This window comes from Centruroides sculpturatus, unplaced genomic scaffold (assembly GCF_000671375.1).
Source record: "Centruroides sculpturatus isolate CEXI.00-Female unplaced genomic scaffold, Cexi_2.0 scaffold1091, whole genome shotgun sequence".
NCBI lineage: Eukaryota > Metazoa > Arthropoda > Arachnida > Scorpiones > Buthidae > Centruroides > Centruroides sculpturatus.
In genome coordinates, this window is record NW_019385257.1 from 129,010 (window position 1) to 147,237 (window position 18,228).

Sequence of the window (18,228 nt, forward strand, 5' to 3'; positions counted from 1 at the left end):
TTATTCATTTGGCCCATAAATTATTATTTGGTCAATATAACAATATAAATAATTCAGTATATTTGTAATAGGAATTTATTATTTCAGGGGCTTATACAGTATCTCGCGAATGGTCGCGAGTAGGGGTATGGTTCCTTTGACTTTATTGTTCGCACAGGGCTACAGTTTGGGGGTCGCCACGTCTTCATTCGCAGGGTAAATCTTACCATTGGGACTTTAACAGAGCTATACAGCATATTAATAGGAACAAAAAAGTCAAAGGAACCGTGCCTCATGGAAATTTGTAAATAACGCCCACTAGCGGGCGTCCCAGGCTACTAGTATAATTTAAAAAGTTTAATGATTTAAACAAAAGTATATTTGCTTACGTGGGAAACAGCAGTACAAATTCCTGCTTGAACCTTCAAAACTATAAGATAACATTATTTAGAATAAATGAAAATACAGATGATTCTCTATTAGCAACTGAGTCATGCCAGTTATATATATAACTCTTTTCAGGGATAAATAATTAAATTGAAATAAAGTATATAGTTAATCTTGGCCTCCCGTTCCCGTGCTTTCCCTACCTTGTCTCGACTTTCATCTCCCTAACTCCGTTCTTGAGATTAAGGGAAGACAGACGGACGGATGGCAGAGGGAATTTATAAGTCTACAATTTTTTTAAAATTGCAGCCCAAAAACGGGATTATTTTATCTTTTACGTGAAATATTTCAAATCGATTAATGTTTTGACGTAACGCCTGACGTATTTGTCGAAATATAAAGTAACGAATTGTTGAAATCTATTGTTTTATTTTCAATTGTCCGTCTTCATTGTTAATTAATTAAGTGGAAAATTTCCCGTTCTTTTCTGAGATTTTTCCGAAGAATTGTAATAAAGTAAACTTCAGTAACGTAAGTAAAATTATTATTTTTTGGTTTATAAAAAATCAAAATGGAATAACTCGCGATACAAAACATATTTTCTGATTTCAAATTTCAATGAAAATATGCGATCTTTTTCAAAATTAACGTTGAATTAAATTAGTTTATTAGATTATAAATAAGATTATATATATATCTATAGTTATATATTTGTTTAAATGTCATAATAAATAGGTACATTCTACGTAAGTGTAAGATATTACTTGATACAGGCGGTCTGAATTGGAAGTCCTGTGTAGACTGAGGAGGTCCAAGAAGGTCGTCTCGCTCGGAAGAATATAATTGACATTGGTTAATTATTCGAAAATAAAACGTCTAGCTATATCCTTACAATAAAATATTAGCGATAACAAATTCTTAGCTTTAATTATATGCTAATAGTTTATTTATTATCATTTATACTCATTTATAAATTATTTTTAATTAGATTTAATTTTTTATTTTAAATTTTTTTACCTTCTAATGAAAATTAGAAATAACTTTTTAAAACTGATTAAATTAAAAACAGAGAACCCAAAACAGCGATAACAGGAAACTCATCCAATGGTGAGTCAGCCGCATCACATATGCAAATGTTCCTTCTGTAATTACATAAAAAACTTAATGAATCACATCTTACTTGCATTAATACGACCATAACATTAGAAGAAAAATTACTATCATAAATAGAACAATCAAAAAAAGAGTTTATTCAAACTCTTATACCACTCACAATAAGAACTTAATAATATACTATGATTCAACTTCGAAATATAATTATCAAAATTATTTAACTTTAATAAATAAACACAGTTAACATCTTGTAACAAATTATCAAAATCGATTCCGTTCCTTGAACAATACTTCGATCAAGGTAACTCAATTGTTTCAAGACAGAACGTAAACAAATCTTACTAAGGCGTTCTTCGTTTAAACTTAACGTTCTAAAAATCCAATTAACACATTTGTTCAAGATCAAGCAAGATAAAGGAATCAATGAACACTCTATAGACACTAGATAACCAGGAGTACACCTTGGAAGCCCATACAATCTCTTAACAAAAGTAAGTAATACTGTATCCAAGTTCTCCGCCTGAAACCCCCACACCTCGGAAGCATAAAGAAGAGATGAGCTCACCACAGCATTAAACAACCTTAACCGATCCTTCAAATTACACAACTTAGCAGACTGACACACATGAATAACTTTGTCCATTTTTATCTCTGCATTAACTTTACAGAGTCTGACGTGAGTATTAAAATAACCATTACTTTTAAAAATTACACCTAAATACAGTACTTATATTGTGATACAACCGAAATTGGAACACCTCGGAACCATCATTTGTCAGCCTTAGAAGCCTTACCACCATTTCGAAAGACCACAGTTTTAGATTTTGCGAGATTCAATTGTAAACTATTATCCTTTAAATATTTATCCAGAAGGTCAGTCGAACCTGTGTAACGACACCTCGGAGAATCCTCCACGATTACCACGTCACCCGCATACGCTAATATCTTAACAGAAACACCACCAACAACTATAACATCTCCGCTGGAATCATCAATACACTTCAATAAATCATTTTAAAATAAACTAAAAAGAATAGGGCTTAGAATGCAACCCTGTTTAACATCCTTATCAGAAAAGAAAGGTTGAGAACAACAATTCCTCCATCTACATTCTTGAGCCACTCTGTCAGGTGATCCAGTCTTCTGATAAATTCATCAACCTTACCATTCAACGAAACATGCAATCGCAATAGAAGCCTAACTCCTGCCACATCAAAAATGATCCTCTTCACCAGAAGTCTTACCCCTAAACCTAGCTGTTGGCGGTTGGAGAAAAGGTCTTCCTCTTCCGAGCCTGGGACATATTTATAAACTAGACTTACCTAGATAAAGGAAAAACAACAGTTTAAATCACTTGTTCAAAGAGAAAATCGGATAGTCTCCCCGAGTTATGATTAAGTTCAAAATATTAAAACTTATCTTTCGTATTTGCTAAAACTTTCTTTTCTAATGAAATTTTGTTTTTATATCGGATTAAAATTAAATACTGCATGTTGTATTTATTGTATCTTAAACATTTATAATTAAAATTTTTCTTTTTATTTACTTAGATGGGCCATTTTTACTCTATTCTAATCACCTTTTTTTCCATTGGAGACCTCCAGAATCTTTGTGAAACCATCAGAATCTTTGTGAGACCATCAGAATCTTTGCGGGACTATCAGAATCTTTGCGAGACCATCGGAATCTTTGTGGGATCATCAGAATTTTTGTGGGACCATCAGAATCTTTGTGGAAATTACAATCAGAAAAATGTGGTCTTAATGAAGCCTCGTTCCTTCGTTTAATCTCCATTCTCTTTGGCAATTCGCATGTGTTATAGCAGCGGTATAAACATACAAGACATTCTTCTTAACACGAGCGTTGAACAAAGACAGAAGGCACCAACACCGGTTAACGTGCTTCAGTTTGCCCTTTTTCTATTACAGTAAAATGTAAATAACAAGTTTTCTTTATTCTAAAAGATGTTCGTTTAGTATTTTCAGTGAACGTATATTTCATTGGCCATATTCGTCCATTTGTTTTATTATGGCCTGGATGTACTTTTAGGTTATTAGCTTTCATTGTTACTTGTAGCTTAGATAGATTGCATCCAACTCGTTTAGATAGTAATAATAAGGTAAGTTTCGAATAGTAAATATTCAGAAGTAATTATTAATATTTTATAGTGCGAGTTAGGACGAATGAAACTCGATAAGTGATGTTAATCACTTGTGGAGTTGCATCCTTTCTAACTCTCGGTGGAACTCTTACGCAGCCACCTCCACGTGGTGAGTTCTGGGTTGTCGTTCTTATGGAAATGGCGAAGGACAAGCGAAGAGCTGCGTGTTTCTGTTCAACTTAGTATTATATGAACAAATTTAAATAAGTGAATACACGTAAAAATAACAAAAGTAATAAAATTAATTAAAGTTAAGAGAATTAAATGTTGTGTCTTTGGTATAACGGTTGTAAAAAATTGTTAACGTTCTTTTCCCACTATTTATAGGGAATAAATTCTATTTGCGAATTCGATGATGAAATATATTATAAAATTATGTAGGCTATTTTATCTATATATATAAATGAGTATTTATGTATGTATGTATGTTTGTTTGTTTGCTGTACACTCTCAGGCCTTTCGACCAATTGATACGAAAATAGGCAGTTACATTTGAATACTTCTAACTTAGATAATGTCGTTCATACTACCTCAAAATATCGATTTGGATTTCTATAAATCAATTAATTTCTATATACATTCTATTTACTGGATTTACACGTAGCGCCATCTATTAGCAAAATCTTTAAGAAAATAATAAACTGAATATATTTCTTTTAAAAAAGTATAATATTTTAAAAAATATATATTATATTTACTTTACTGTGACAATGATATAGCACGAAATATCATTACTAAAACAGGTATCACTTGCCTGTGTGGAATCGAAAGTGTTACCTTGTGACTATCTCCATATATTCTACTAACTAAACAAAACCAATTGTCTAGAATGCACCTCTACTTGAAGAGAACTACGAGTAACACAGAATCTATAGTCCAAAATGATTCTAGCAATAGTAGCAGTATTACTACTGACAACACAAGTATATCTCCTAATAAAGGGAAAAAAACCGCAGGCAATATGACGTGTTTCAGTCGTTAATTAAGGTTAACAAGGTTAACAAGTTCGATCACATGCGAAGCCATCACAACCTGTCCAACACAGATCACTTTTCAAATATTAATACTAGACCAGTATTAGAAGCAAGATTTTCTATAATCGAATGTCATCTTTACTTCGCGACCCCCGAAAACTAGAACTTATACGAGTATATTAAATAAGCGAATTTTATGAACTTACGTGCTCGTGTACAATACCTTATATGTTTTTCATGTTTTTACAATCGAACCGACACGCAATTAATCATAATCAGTTACAAAACCTTTTAAATATCAAACAATAAAGAAATGTCCTCCATTACGAAACACCAATTTCTTTGTTTTCTGAAAATGAATAAAAAAATCAACGTATAATCAAATAATAAAACAGGATTCTTTTGTAAAGATGGCTTCGAGTCTGCTAGTAATAATACATTATCTGCACATACAAGACAATGAAGCTTATCCGTGACTTTTAGGTAAAAACCCGAAAGATCAGAACGATGAAATATCTTTGGAAGATCGTTTATGAACAAATTAAATAAGAAAGGGCTTAGTGGTTGTTTCTGAGGTAAACCTCTAGTAGATATCTCCAGAGGGGATGACGAATATTCGTATTAGTATTTATAATGTTTTAGTAAAAATCATCTCGAAATTAAGTTTTTTGCCATTTCATAATAATTAAAAATATAATAAATTTTCAATGATAAAATTCCATAACAAATGACGCCACACACAATTTAATTTATTATGTTTAATAATATAAAAGTTATTTTTTAAATAAAACTTCATAACAGCCGAAAAAGTTACGCAACTTTTTGCTGGGTGTTTTTTTTTATAATGGCGAAATATAAATGATTTCAAATTGGAGAAATATGCACTCGTAAAGAAAGTATTAAGATTTTCAGCCTCCATTATATAATTTTTGAAGAGATGATAATGGTTTGGATATTTACTTAAAACTATTTTTGTCCTAATTGCCTGATTGTAATTTGAGATTGCAGCGGGTGTGGGTCGAATCAGCGTGTTAGTGAAATGGCAATTTAAAATAGAGACAGCACTAACTAAACTTTATATAGGTTAATTTATACGTATAATAAAATTTGTGTTGACTTTAATTAAATATAAACATACACGAAAATTATCTTGAAGTTACCAATAGGACATCTTTACTCTGATTTTTAAAACTCTTTCAGTCTTTTAGGCCTTATCTGATGAAAGTATTGGATGAAGAACCAAACACGTTCTGTTACAATATATCGTAACAGAATGTGTTACGTGTTACAAACTTGGATAACTTCAGTTATATTTTAATTAAATACTTTTTGTTCATCGTTCCTCGAAATCAAAATGGCAATGGAGATGAAGAATGTATGAAAACTATTTGATTTTGGCATGGAGGAATGTCGAGGAATGATGTGATATAAAAGAAGTTTTGATTTAAGACATATTCTTAGTCCATTTAATTGTTTCTTCTTTAACTATAATATTGACTTTAAAATTTATTGTTTTTAATCGAAGATAGTCTATAACAGTAAATATAATTCAGTCTATGAAAATTTGGCTATCATTACATTTTTAAATCTTGATTTTTCTTGTAATTAATTGTTACTCGTGTTTCTAACATTAACGGAGATCGCTTAAGATTAAATCTGCCCCTTTCTCTCCGATCATGATGGCTGGAGCTTCAGTGTGGCCTGAATTAATCGTTGGCATAATGGATACATCGACTACTCTAAGACCTTTTACTCCTTTCACTCTGTATATAAACAAGAAAAGATCATATACTTTGTTATTGCAGCATAGTTCGAGAGATAGGAATTATGTAGATTACCTCAACTGCGGATCTACCACCGTAGTCGGATCTCGAGGATTACCCATCTTGCAAGTTCCACTTGGATGATAATTAGTCAAAGTGAATGATCTAGCTAAACATTCTAAATATTCGTCACTGTATGGTGTATATCCCCGACAAGCTGGAAAAAGTTGACGGAATGGTCGAGCACCGAATTTCCTCATGGATTCTGAAGAAGAAATTGCTAAACACGCTTTCATCCCTACAAGGAAAGAAAATTTTTATAAGAAATCTATTCTTATTTCGTTAAAATAATTAAGAACTAACCTTCAACTACAACTTTAATGTCTTGAGGCTTATGGTAGTAATTAGGATTAATAAGAGGATATTCACGAGGATCAGTTGATGCCAGTTTAACAGTACCAACACTTTCGGGTCGCATTAAAAGTGGGAAACATAAATAAGTACTTGTATTAACGTTCGGTTTAAAAACGTCTTCCCATACCTAAAATCAGAAATATTCATTATTATATAGAGGAATCAATTTTATTAAGATGTAAATCATGAATACTTTTACCTCATCAGTCAGACCATAATTATATCTTCCAATAATTCCACCGTCGGATGATGGGGTAATCGAAGCAAACATAAGTTCTATATCTGGCCACTGTGTATGATTATTATATTTAGTGCTTAGAAACCCAACTGTTTCTACCATTATAGAGGTAAGTGGTCCTAGAAGCAATTATTAAAATATTCGTGTTTTAAATGCTTATCTCTATTCATGATTATAAAAAAATTCTATAAATTATAAAATATTTTACAAAATGGCCTTAAATACTGAAGATTGGTTGAGAACTTTGCTCGGTGCTTCATTGGTGTTGAATGTTTGAATAGATAAACGAGTACTTTAAGTGATTTATAGAAATCAGTAACTAAATCCGAATATGTTATTTCATTTTTTTTCTATTTTATGCTTCTATTCCAGGCTTTTGCAATACACGAAGAATGTTTTGATATAAATAAACACAAAAATTGCTCAAGTTCTTTGCTGACAGAGCTTTAGTCCCTTACTAGCTGTTACCCGCGACTTCGCCCGCGGAGGTTTTGCAAGCAAACCCTATTTATAATAAACTAATAAACTATTAAAAAGTATACCAATAATATATTCAGTTCAATCTGGGTAATCCGACCTACTGTATATGGGACCGGAAGAGTGTCGAATTTTCGGAAGGCTAAAAAAAGACACTCTTATTGCCCACGGGGAGAAGAGAACCTGGGCATGGATGAATTTTCATGACTATACTTCCTTGTACGTTTGTCAAAGCCTCATGAATGCCTCAGTTTGCCGAAACGAGATCATTGTGCCCATTGTGATACTGTTTCAAGCTGCTATTAGACATGAATTAACTTTTTGATGACAATGAAACTCGTCATTTTGCCAGGAGCGTGCATTAATGGCCTTAAAATCGTGGGATTGAATCATTACAGCTTCTTCGAGATTTCCTGAAAACAGTTGGAAAACCACGTCCATACATCTGTACACTGTCAGATCTCAGTAGCATGTTATGTTATGGAGCTCTGTGATATGGAACGAACTCCCTCAGACAGTCATCAATAATGTCATTGCAATTATGTCTCTTAGGTGTTCGGACGTTCTCGACACTGAAAATGTAGTTTTACCAGGCACTGGGATTCAGAAATTTTACTTATTTGTCTATATTTCAGTGGCACATTGTTGTGTGAAGAAAGCTCACAATACATTGTTATATTATTCATAATAACATACGATAAAAACTTTTAGCATCAATACTTAACAAATTTATATTTAAATGTTTTACCTTCTCCAAAATAAAATGGCAAAATTCCGAGCACAACAGAATCAAAAACATTAAAGGCTACGGGTTGGTCTACGGTAAAAGGTACACCAACTGTAACGTGGTCTTGTAAATTTTCACCAACTGGTAGATTGGATATAACTTTTATCTAAAATTTACAATACAGTATATAAATATAAAGATTTTAACTCTAAATAAAAACTTTTTTTTAAACTAATAAATACCCCAAATTTCTCCAGATGATCTTTAGGACCAATTCCCGATAACATTAAGATCTGTGGAGAATTTATGGCACCCGCTGATAAAATTACTTCACGCTTAACTCTGACTTCGTTTATTGTGTTTTTGTGTTCAAACTGGACACCCGATGCTCTATTATTTGAATCAAATAATATCTGAAATACAGAAAGGCGTAATTTTATAAAAACAATAAAAATATGAATTTAAATTATAAGAAAAATTNATATTATTGTTGTTATATAAAGAAGGACATGGTTTCAACACAGAGAAAATATAAATTTTATTTAACTCGTGTACAATAGAGTTTCTATATCCCATCACTTATCTGTCCAACATGTCCAGTAATCTGACAATCTGCTGTAAACACCTGCTTGTCCAATATGTGTGGATTACAGAGACTCTACTGTATATAGACTCATCTTTATATAAGTTATTAAAGAATTAAAAATTAAATTATTCTGCAATTGAACTGAAACAATCTGCTGTAAACACCTGCTTGTCCAATATGTGTGGATTACAGAGACTCTACTGTATATAGACTCATCTTTATATATATTATTAAAGAATTAAAAATTAAAGTCTATACTTTCGGGATCGGGTCCATTATAATCTCCTTCTTTATAACCGACTTCCTTAGCTCCTTTTACATACGCTTCAGCTAAAGGAGTATAATAATTTGTCCACGACACAGACATTTCGCCATTAACTCCATGATAACCTGATAAAATTACATAAAATTATTAAAGTTTTATGTTACAATATTCAATTCAATTCAATTCTGTATTGTATCAACCTTAGTTTGTTACAAGAGGGTTAAAGTAGTAAATTACAGTCGAACCCCCTATAACACTGTTGATTATTCCGTTTTATATGAATTCCGTGTTGTACGAGTCACTTAGATTTTACAAATACGTGTGCAGAGCTGTGAATGGTTCACGTATTTATAAAATCTAAGTGACTCGTACAACACGGAATTCATATAAAAACGGAATTATCAACAGCAATAACAATCTTCATTTTATTGTGATAACTAATTGCCCATGCAGGAGCAGCGTAAAGTAACATAGATGAAATCATCGAGTGAAATAATTTTATATAAATATGAAAAGAATTAATTTTAGCTTTTGAAAGAACAGATCACATAGAACCCAGTGCCATTTTAGCCTTATAAATACTATAATTTTTAGCCTGTATAAACTGCCCAGAAGATGAAAATGATACTCCCAGGTATATGTAATTCGAAACGACTTGTATAGTCTGATTATTTAAAGACCATCTCTCTCTCTGGGCGTAATCTATTACCCTTCTTCAACACCATTACTTTTGTTTTTGAGACATTTATAATGAATCCATAGTCACAACAGAATTCCTCTAAAATTGTGACTATGTTTTGTAACATTTGTGGAGTATCAGCAAAGATTACAGTGTCGTCAGTATACATTAATACACGTAACTCAACTTGAACAGAGAAAGAAATCTCTGGTAGGTCAGATTTAGCAAGTTGCACTATCAAACTATTAATGTATAAATTAAAAAGCAGTTGGCTCTCACCCTGCAAAACTCCAATGTCAATACCAAATAAATCAGTCATTTTGGCTAAATTTTACTCTTGCAGTAGCTTTGAAGTATAAGCCAATTATAAGGCCAAGAAACTGCATACACACCCCTTTTTTTGTATATTGTAATAATCGAAAGCACAAAACATTACACTGAGCCTCATTACCCAGCCATGTGGAGTAATGGGAACCATCATAGAAAAACATTAAAAAAACTGAAACGTTAGAAATGTATCTTTAAAAACTAGAAAACTAAGTTTTTGCATATAAATTATTAATTTTTTATATTTATTTTCAAAATAGTTTGTGTATTTAATAATAAATTAAAAACTTTAATCAGTCAATACAAATGTAATCATCTGGAGAATCAAGCCCACTACATTCAGAATGTGCTCAAGCAGCGAATCTGTACCACTTAATTCTTTGTTTCTACCAAATTCTCCACAGATGATGCAGGTATTTTTACCATTGCTTACGTCTATGTCCTCGTCTTCATTATCACCAAAGATCTTTCTCATCATAATCCAACAAAAATTTTTCTCATCATAATCCTCCTCATCTGTTGATTCCTCATTAAATGCTAATTTCTTTTTATGCTTTCCCTTTTCCTTTTCTAATTCGGTTCTTCTTACAGGGAGTTTTGAATTTTTATCTCTTTTCTTCTTTTTCTTCTCCCTGTACAAACATTTCATGTGTGTTTTCGTAAGAACTTCAGAATGTTGCTTCTTTCTTTCTATTTTTATCTTCTTTGATGGGCCAGGAACCAGAGAAATCTCAACTGGAACAATGGTATAAGTGGTGGAATGTTATTCTTTGTCTTTTATAGTGATAGACATAGTGTTTTCTGTTTTATTTGATTCTCGTTGAGCCCCATTAAAAGCTTGATATTTGTAATAGTATATATGAAAATCGAGCTTTTTGTCATGTTCTACACGGCATGACTAACTTTTCCAAAGTAATATGGATTTATGTTTTTAAACGTAATACGAACATTGAACACTGAAGCTGTATCGAGGAATAAACCGGTATGTTCCTCGATGGCTTGAAACACAAAGAATGTCTGATTTATTTTGCCTCATTGCTCCAGTAATTGTTAGCCATTCTTCTTTAAGATGTTCGGCAATATCAATGCTTTTCACGCGTGATGTTTTAACAATGCTTCAAAATCGAATGACATAGCAAATTTACGATGTCAAAGATGCTTTCACATCGTAAATTTGCTATGTCATTCGATTTTGAAGTTCCTTCCTTGCACGTTGATAAAGAAACCCAAATATCTGCAGTAGCAAATAAAGAGATCAATAAAAAAAATCCCATCATCTGGAGGAACTAGATGCAGTTCCATCTACTTTTGGAACCAACGGTTTCACCCAGAGCACTCCCAAAGAGAAAGGTTACACAACAAATAAGTAAGAAAGGAGAAATCCGAAATAATAGCAAGCTGGCCTTTTAAGAATAATTAGAGTCAAAAGTAGAAGATATGAAGAGAAAATATCAAAGAAGACAGAAACAACAAAATCGGGAAAAGTTACTCATAAATTATTTTATACGGATAATGTCATTCCTGATCCGAAACAGGAGAGTTCAGACTAAAGGAAGAGTACGAAAATCATCCATGTGAAGATTGGAGAATGTTAATTTAATTTTAATTTAATGAAAAATTGTGATTTTTCTTATTAAAATTCTGTTTTTCAATACATACTTTCTATAGCTTTTCATAAAAACCTTGTCTTGCAAACTCTTACCCTATCGTGTATAAACTTTTTCCCCACCGGTGAGACAAAAGTGCTCTTTTCTAACCTTTTAAAACAAGTATATTAAATTAAATATATTGAAAATATCAATAAAATCGTACGGAATCTTAAAGAAGATAGTTTGAGAATTATTATGCGTATATTTCAAGATTTTCACCCTCCAAAAACGAATTTATATTGTATAAAATACTAAGTGCGTACTCTTGTAACCCTCTCCTCTATTTAATTACAAAAATACAGTAACTATTTACAAGTTAATTTATATATATAAATGGAAATAGTCGCTTGGTTAATTTGATTAAGATCACACATCTAAGGATTTATAAATTTCGAGGCCGAAAGAATTTCTTTCGGCCTCGAAATTCTTCTCAAGAATACACAAAACAAACTTTATGGACGGGCCCCACGCAACGTTGTTTGTCCAGTCAAACGTGTCAGATAAACGTTTCGTGCAACCGGTATTTAATTAAGAATAATTTAATTTAAAAATAAATTGAAAAAACAAAAGAAGATATTACTTGAAAATATTAAGTTGTATTGCATAAAAATAAGCTAATGAAAATAGTTCTGATGATGATAAAGTCCTTGTTTTTTTTTTTTTTTTTTTTTTTAGAAAAGGAAGTTCTATATTTTAAGCTTTCTACTATCATTTTGATAATATAAACATATTATTAACTATAAAAACTATTGAACAACCTGATCAACGTGATTTTCTTCACGTTCTGAATACTTAATTAGGGGCAGAAAGTCCTCCCGAGAGGCATATACGAATTGCTTTTTCGATTCTGAACGGGTTCAATTAGATTCTGAAGGAATTCAATCCCAAGTATCTGAAATTGCTGCCTTGAAATCATGAATTGTGGGAAAACTGCTTTCCATTGGCATAAACTTACGAACCATCATCCCCCAAAGATCTTCCATCGAATTCAGGATCAGGGCTTCTAGCAGGCCATGTCATCAGATTAATATTTTTACGTTTAAATCACATTTTTGTTGATTTAGAGGCATGCACAGGGGTATTGTCTTGTTGAATGATCCAATTTGGTCCAGCTTCCGATAAATGATCTTCAAGCAAGCCTCGATACTTCTCTGAATTCATTCTTTGAGTTATAAATGCTAAATCTGTGGTTCCGTTGAATTCAAATGCACCCCACAGCATTATTGATCTCCCACCCATTTGGCGTTTTGAAAATATTTGTTTTTCGGTTCTTAAATCGTGCCAATAATACTTCCAACCGTCTGGACCATCTAAGTTGAATTTTTTTTTTCATCACTGAACAAAACTTCAATCCATTCTTTGAACCATGTCATGTGTTTTTGTCCCCAATCAAGTCTATCACTTTTGCGCTTTAACGAAATTGGTGGCATTACAGCTTTTTTTTTCTGAATTTTAACATTGGAGATTTATTTAAAACTCTCCACATTGTCGTGCTGCTACAAGGCAAGTCTGATTCTTGTTTTATTTTTCTTACTGATGTTTGTTTTGTGGAGCAAACCATGATGTTTTGTCTACAATCTCGAGGTGTAAAGCTTGGGTTTTGGACCTGTCTTGAATTTTGGTACATCCTTGCCACGTCTTTTTGATAAATAATCACCAACAGTTGATTTTGGACGATTTATATATGCTGTAATTTCTCTTATTCACTTGCCTTGTGATTTATAGGCATCAATCTGCCCTTTCTCATAATCAGATAAATTCTTGGTTCTACTCATTTTAGAATTTTGAACAACGTAAAGAATTTGTATTACAATTAGATATGTAAGCTAATTTGCGTATTTCAATGCTTGAAACTAAACAATACTCTATTTAAGTCATGAAATGAGTGCCTGTTAGTTATAAACATGAAGAAAACCTAATGCTAATAGAGAATAAAAATTTCAATAAGTCTCTCCCCCACCCTCTATTTCCTCACACCTTATAAACACACACAACACAGCACAATATTTTCCCATTATATGTTATAACAGCCTGAAAAGTAATAAGTTTTACAAGTCGAATTTGTATTTTATAAAAGTTTACATGATAAAACGTAATTGATAAATACGAATATACAATTTTTAAAACAATAAGTATTGTTTTAAAACACATTACTTCAGAATAAAATAGAGGAAAATATTCAATTATTTCGGATAATATTTATATAAAATTTTACATACAAATACTTTAAGTACAGTATTAATTAATAATTGTATATAATGTACTAATATAACTAATTATGAAAACAAAGGAATAATTATTGAAACATACCATTTGAAGCTATAGAAGGATTCTTATTGTTTTCCCATTTAGTAAAATACGGTAAAATCTCATCCCAACTCCATCCTTCTGCACCATTTTCTGCCCACTGGTCGAAATCTTTTTTATTTCCTCTAACAAATATCATAAAATTGATAACACTGCTTCCTCCCAAACCTTTTCCTCTAGGGATGCTGCTCCTCTATGAATGTAAATCATTGTTCTTAGATACATCGTCTTTATATATAATGATTATTATTAATAATATTCAAAAATTCTTTAAGTAAATGGTTTGCCTTTAATACCGACGAATGGATCCATTCAACCCATACATAAAATTTAATTCTCTTCGTACAGATAGAAAAAGATTAAAAATAATAATAATAATAATAACATTTACTTAAGATCATGTCAAAAATTATCCCTTTTGTAATTCTTTTATTATTATACTGACAAATTAACTTGTCCAAATTTGATTTTCCTATTTGTCTGATGCATGTTTTTTGTGTCAAGGATGACAATTAGTACTTTATTCACGATCTACCTTTTTTTTCTTTTTTCTTTTCAAATTTTTGACATTGATATAATAAAAAATATATAACAAATAAAAATTTTTGTATTAATATCATTAAGTATTACATAAAATTTCCATTAAAAACGTCCATTTTGTCAGTACTAAATAACTTAACAAGACTTCTTATTGGTCCGAATATCTTATAATATTTTACTCCTTATCTGCATATATTTGCATATTTCTTATTACTATTTTTTGCAGTTGAAAGAATTCAACACATGTTTTCAAATATAAAAAAATTCTTGTGTTATTAATTAACGTGTTAACGCAAAATGTAGTGTCCTTGTTTCTATACCAGATCACCTTTTAGTGTACTGTACTTCAACCAGATTATTATCACTGATGTATAAATGTTAATTATTTAAAACTAATGGAATTATTAACACATATAAAGGCATATTTTAATATTATATTACTTTCTACCTTTCCCTTATAATTAGATAACCACGTGTCCATCCGTCGACTCTATCCCTGTGTTTCCCGGATTGTCCCCAATTTTTCCCAAAGTAACTACAACCTGTTAATAAATATTTATATATATATATATATATATATTATTATTGAATAAGTGCTTTTCACCTTCCTTCGCCCTGTTAGAAATCTTGTGTGAAGCATAATAATACATTCCTATATCATTCAAGGATATCAGTTATTTTTGTAAGTGATTCTAACATTCTTTTTAGGACAGTATAAGTGTTTTTCTACGTAAAATTTCGCGATAATTAAGCACAATATAAACTTAATTTACTAATTACTTAATTAAACAAGTGTTAAATCCGTTAGTTATACGATAAATTCCACCCATTAAATAGCTTGTATTAGTTAAACCTTGGCAATTAGTATGCAGTGTGAATCGTTTTTCGAATCTAAATTTAAGGATTTTCTACCTTGCAAGTGTTTAAAACACGAATAATTCATGGGTAAATTACCTATTGTTTCTATATATTTGAGTGTAATAAATACGGAAATTTTTAAGCGATTATTTCCGGAATTATACGTAAAAATATATTAGAATTTCTTTAAAAACGTAACACGAGGAATTTCCAGAAAGTAATTTGAATAATGAGACTAATTTTTTTCTTAAAATTCTATTCTTAAATACGTAATAAATCCATTAAAAGACTAAATTGCCTAATAATTTAAGTGTAATTTAATATCTTAACAATATAAAAAAAAACTTTTATCTTTATTTATTTTTTCCATAAATTATAGTATTATTTAATATATCCGCTTGTTATATATCTTATATATTACGAATTTTTGCTCGAAAATGGGCGAAAGGGATCCTCTAACACGGATCTGTGGGTCCTTCTATCGCCAGTCTCCACAGAACCGGGTTAGAGGGGCCCCTTACGTCCCTTGGCTACTGTATAAGACAATAGTTTAGAATTGTGATTCTTCGAAACTCTTATTATATTAATAATTTAAATTTTCTTAAAATTACTAGCGAAGTTGCGGCCGAAGTTTTTATTTCTCAAACGCGAACGTCGAACGTCGAGCGCGCTATCTTGTAAGCGGCGCTCGACGTTTGACGTTCACGTTTGAGAGAAGAAAACTTCGGCCGCAACGTCTGTATTATTAGATGTTTTATTAATTAATTTAAAATTAATTTTCAAATATGTATATACGAATATTACGAACATAAGCAAACGTATAATTATTGAATAAAATGCTTTATATCATGGCCTTGGTTTAACGTGTTTAAAATGTTAATTTTAAAAGATAAAATTTCGAATATTTTAAATAAATTAATAATAAAATAATGCTAATTTTAATAGAATAATATCTGCGAAAGATTAAACCAGTTATTTAAAAAAAAATGTTTAAAAAATATGGCAATTTTAGGTGTTAAATTTGTTTTTTTTTTCTTTAATTCCTTCTTACAAATTTATTTATTTATTTAATTATATATACATTTGGTAACGTTAAAGACAGTTGATTTCCACCCCCATAAAACAAAGAAGGAATCCCAATAAAATCATAAACAAGTATAAATAACAAGGTAAGTATAACCTATAATTTTTAAATGGAACAACTGGCCATTGTTTATCTATATAATATAAAAGCCAAAATATGTATGTATATTAGGTAAAGGGTTTTATACAGTTTTTGTTCCAAATTTAGTATGAATTTTGTTCCTTAATGTGAGTTTCCACCCCTAATCACCCCTAAATCCCACCCCTCTTAACTTAAACCCGAGCAATTATATTACGTTTTTCAGTTTCTTTATAGTAAATACTTGGATAAATCAATGTAAATTTTAGTTACCAAGACTATTGTTTTTATAACTTTCTCCAAACCAACCTCAGCAATTTCCAACCTCTTAAAAAACCCGAGCAACCTTGGCACACGCAGCAAGTTACTTATAAATTAACAGGGAAAAAAGTACTTTTAAACGTTAAAAATGATTATAATAACCTTGTTTTATTCGTAACATCTTATATTAAATATTACACAATTTAAAATATGATTATTTAATACGTTGTTTATTAATCACTAATAATAGCGAAAGATCAACAGGATTACTTTTAATGCAGATTTAATGGAATAATCTTGAATTAAACGTAAAAAAAAAATAGCCAGAAACGAGTTGCTTAACTTTCCCGGTAACATTTAAAAGTTTGGTGGCACCATCTGTTATGATATTTTATTATCAAATGGCAAATTGTAAATGCTATTAACAAGTAAAAGCTCCATTCTCAAGATATAGCACACGACTTCCTCTATCTCCCCACTCTCTCGACCTTTAACCTCCAAAATTTAATAGCTATTGACCCTTTAATAAACAAACTTCCCTGCAAAATTTCAGAAAATTTCGACAAAAAGTACAGAAGTTATTAAGCTTTAAAATGGTGAAAAAATCGTCCCCCTCCCTACACACACACACACACACACACACACACACTAACACTTATACATACAGGAAAAATAAACCTGAATTTAAATTTAATAATTATTAAACAAACTTACATTTTCCTTTAATCCGAAACACGAATAACTCTGCGGGACGGATTTATAGGACCAATCCAATTCCGTGTGTTGAAGAGAAAGTGCAGCAAAGGGGATGTTAGACGCTTCGTCGGGTACAGAACCAGCCTCTAACAATAAGACACGGATCGAAGGATTAGAGGATAACCTGTTAGCGAGGACGGCACCAGCAGTTCCACCTCCAACTACAAGACAAAAAAGTTATTTGTAAAATATAAAACAATTTATTAAACACATGAAACAATACAATACTTACCTATCACGTAATCGTAACTTTTCTGTACGTTTACGGTGAATATACATTCGCTAGTTATAAAATGAGTTATGATAATTAAACCTAGACGAATAAATTTCACCATAGTTTAAATGGTATCTGTAGAAAGCGCAGTTAAACATTCGCTTCAAATGAACAGTATCACATAATACTTGTATTGTTAAAGCTTATTATTATGAAAGGGAAAAGTCTGAAGTGAATTTCCCTTTCTCATTGCTTAAGTAACCGGACTGGATGTTACCAGAGTCAACTGTAACTGGTCGAAACATTTCAGTCGCAGGTAAAAACCAATCAGATGTCGAATTACTACGTTTGGGTGTAAGAATATTAATTCTCCCCCCCAAAAAAACGAATA

At 31.2% G+C, this 18,228-nt stretch overlaps 1 protein-coding gene and 1 long non-coding RNA gene across 2 annotated transcripts; one reads left to right on the forward strand and one right to left on the reverse strand.

Moving 5' to 3' along the window:
- The first annotated feature begins 611 nt into the window (after nucleotides 1-611).
- LOC111636793 lies at nucleotides 612-3,914 on the forward strand. Its single transcript, XR_002758591.1, has 3 exons — nucleotides 612-897; nucleotides 1,102-3,598; nucleotides 3,737-3,914. It is a non-coding gene; the product is annotated as an uncharacterized LOC111636793 (long non-coding RNA).
- A 1,524-nt stretch (nucleotides 3,915-5,438) lies between these two features.
- LOC111636796 (glucose dehydrogenase [FAD, quinone]-like) lies at nucleotides 5,439-18,119 on the reverse strand. Its single transcript, XM_023382129.1, has 10 exons — nucleotides 17,856-18,119; nucleotides 17,582-17,784; nucleotides 14,050-14,239; nucleotides 9,078-9,209; nucleotides 8,476-8,669; nucleotides 8,255-8,399; nucleotides 6,991-7,148; nucleotides 6,741-6,918; nucleotides 6,453-6,675; nucleotides 5,439-6,377 (listed from the first exon to the last, which is right to left on the reverse strand). Exons 1-10 carry the CDS (start codon nucleotides 17,956-17,958, stop codon nucleotides 6,245-6,247), a joined length of 1,659 nt encoding a protein of 552 aa, XP_023237897.1. The 5' UTR covers nucleotides 17,959-18,119; the 3' UTR covers nucleotides 5,439-6,244.
- Between the last annotated feature and the right edge of the window lie 109 nt (nucleotides 18,120-18,228).

Bases quoted from the DNA above. Each gene is read 5' to 3' on its own strand.
- LOC111636796 (XM_023382129.1), bottom strand. From the start codon at position 17,958: ATGGTGAAATTTATTCGTCTAGGTTTAATTATCATAACTCATTTTATA. The intron at 7,149-8,254 runs GTAAAACATTTA...AATTGCTTCTAG, and splicing joins GCCATTTTATTTTGGAGAAG to GACCACTTACCTCTATAATG. The intron at 6,919-6,990 runs GTAAAAGTATTC...TTCTGATTTTAG, and splicing joins ATTATGGTCTGACTGATGAG to GTATGGGAAGACGTTTTTAA.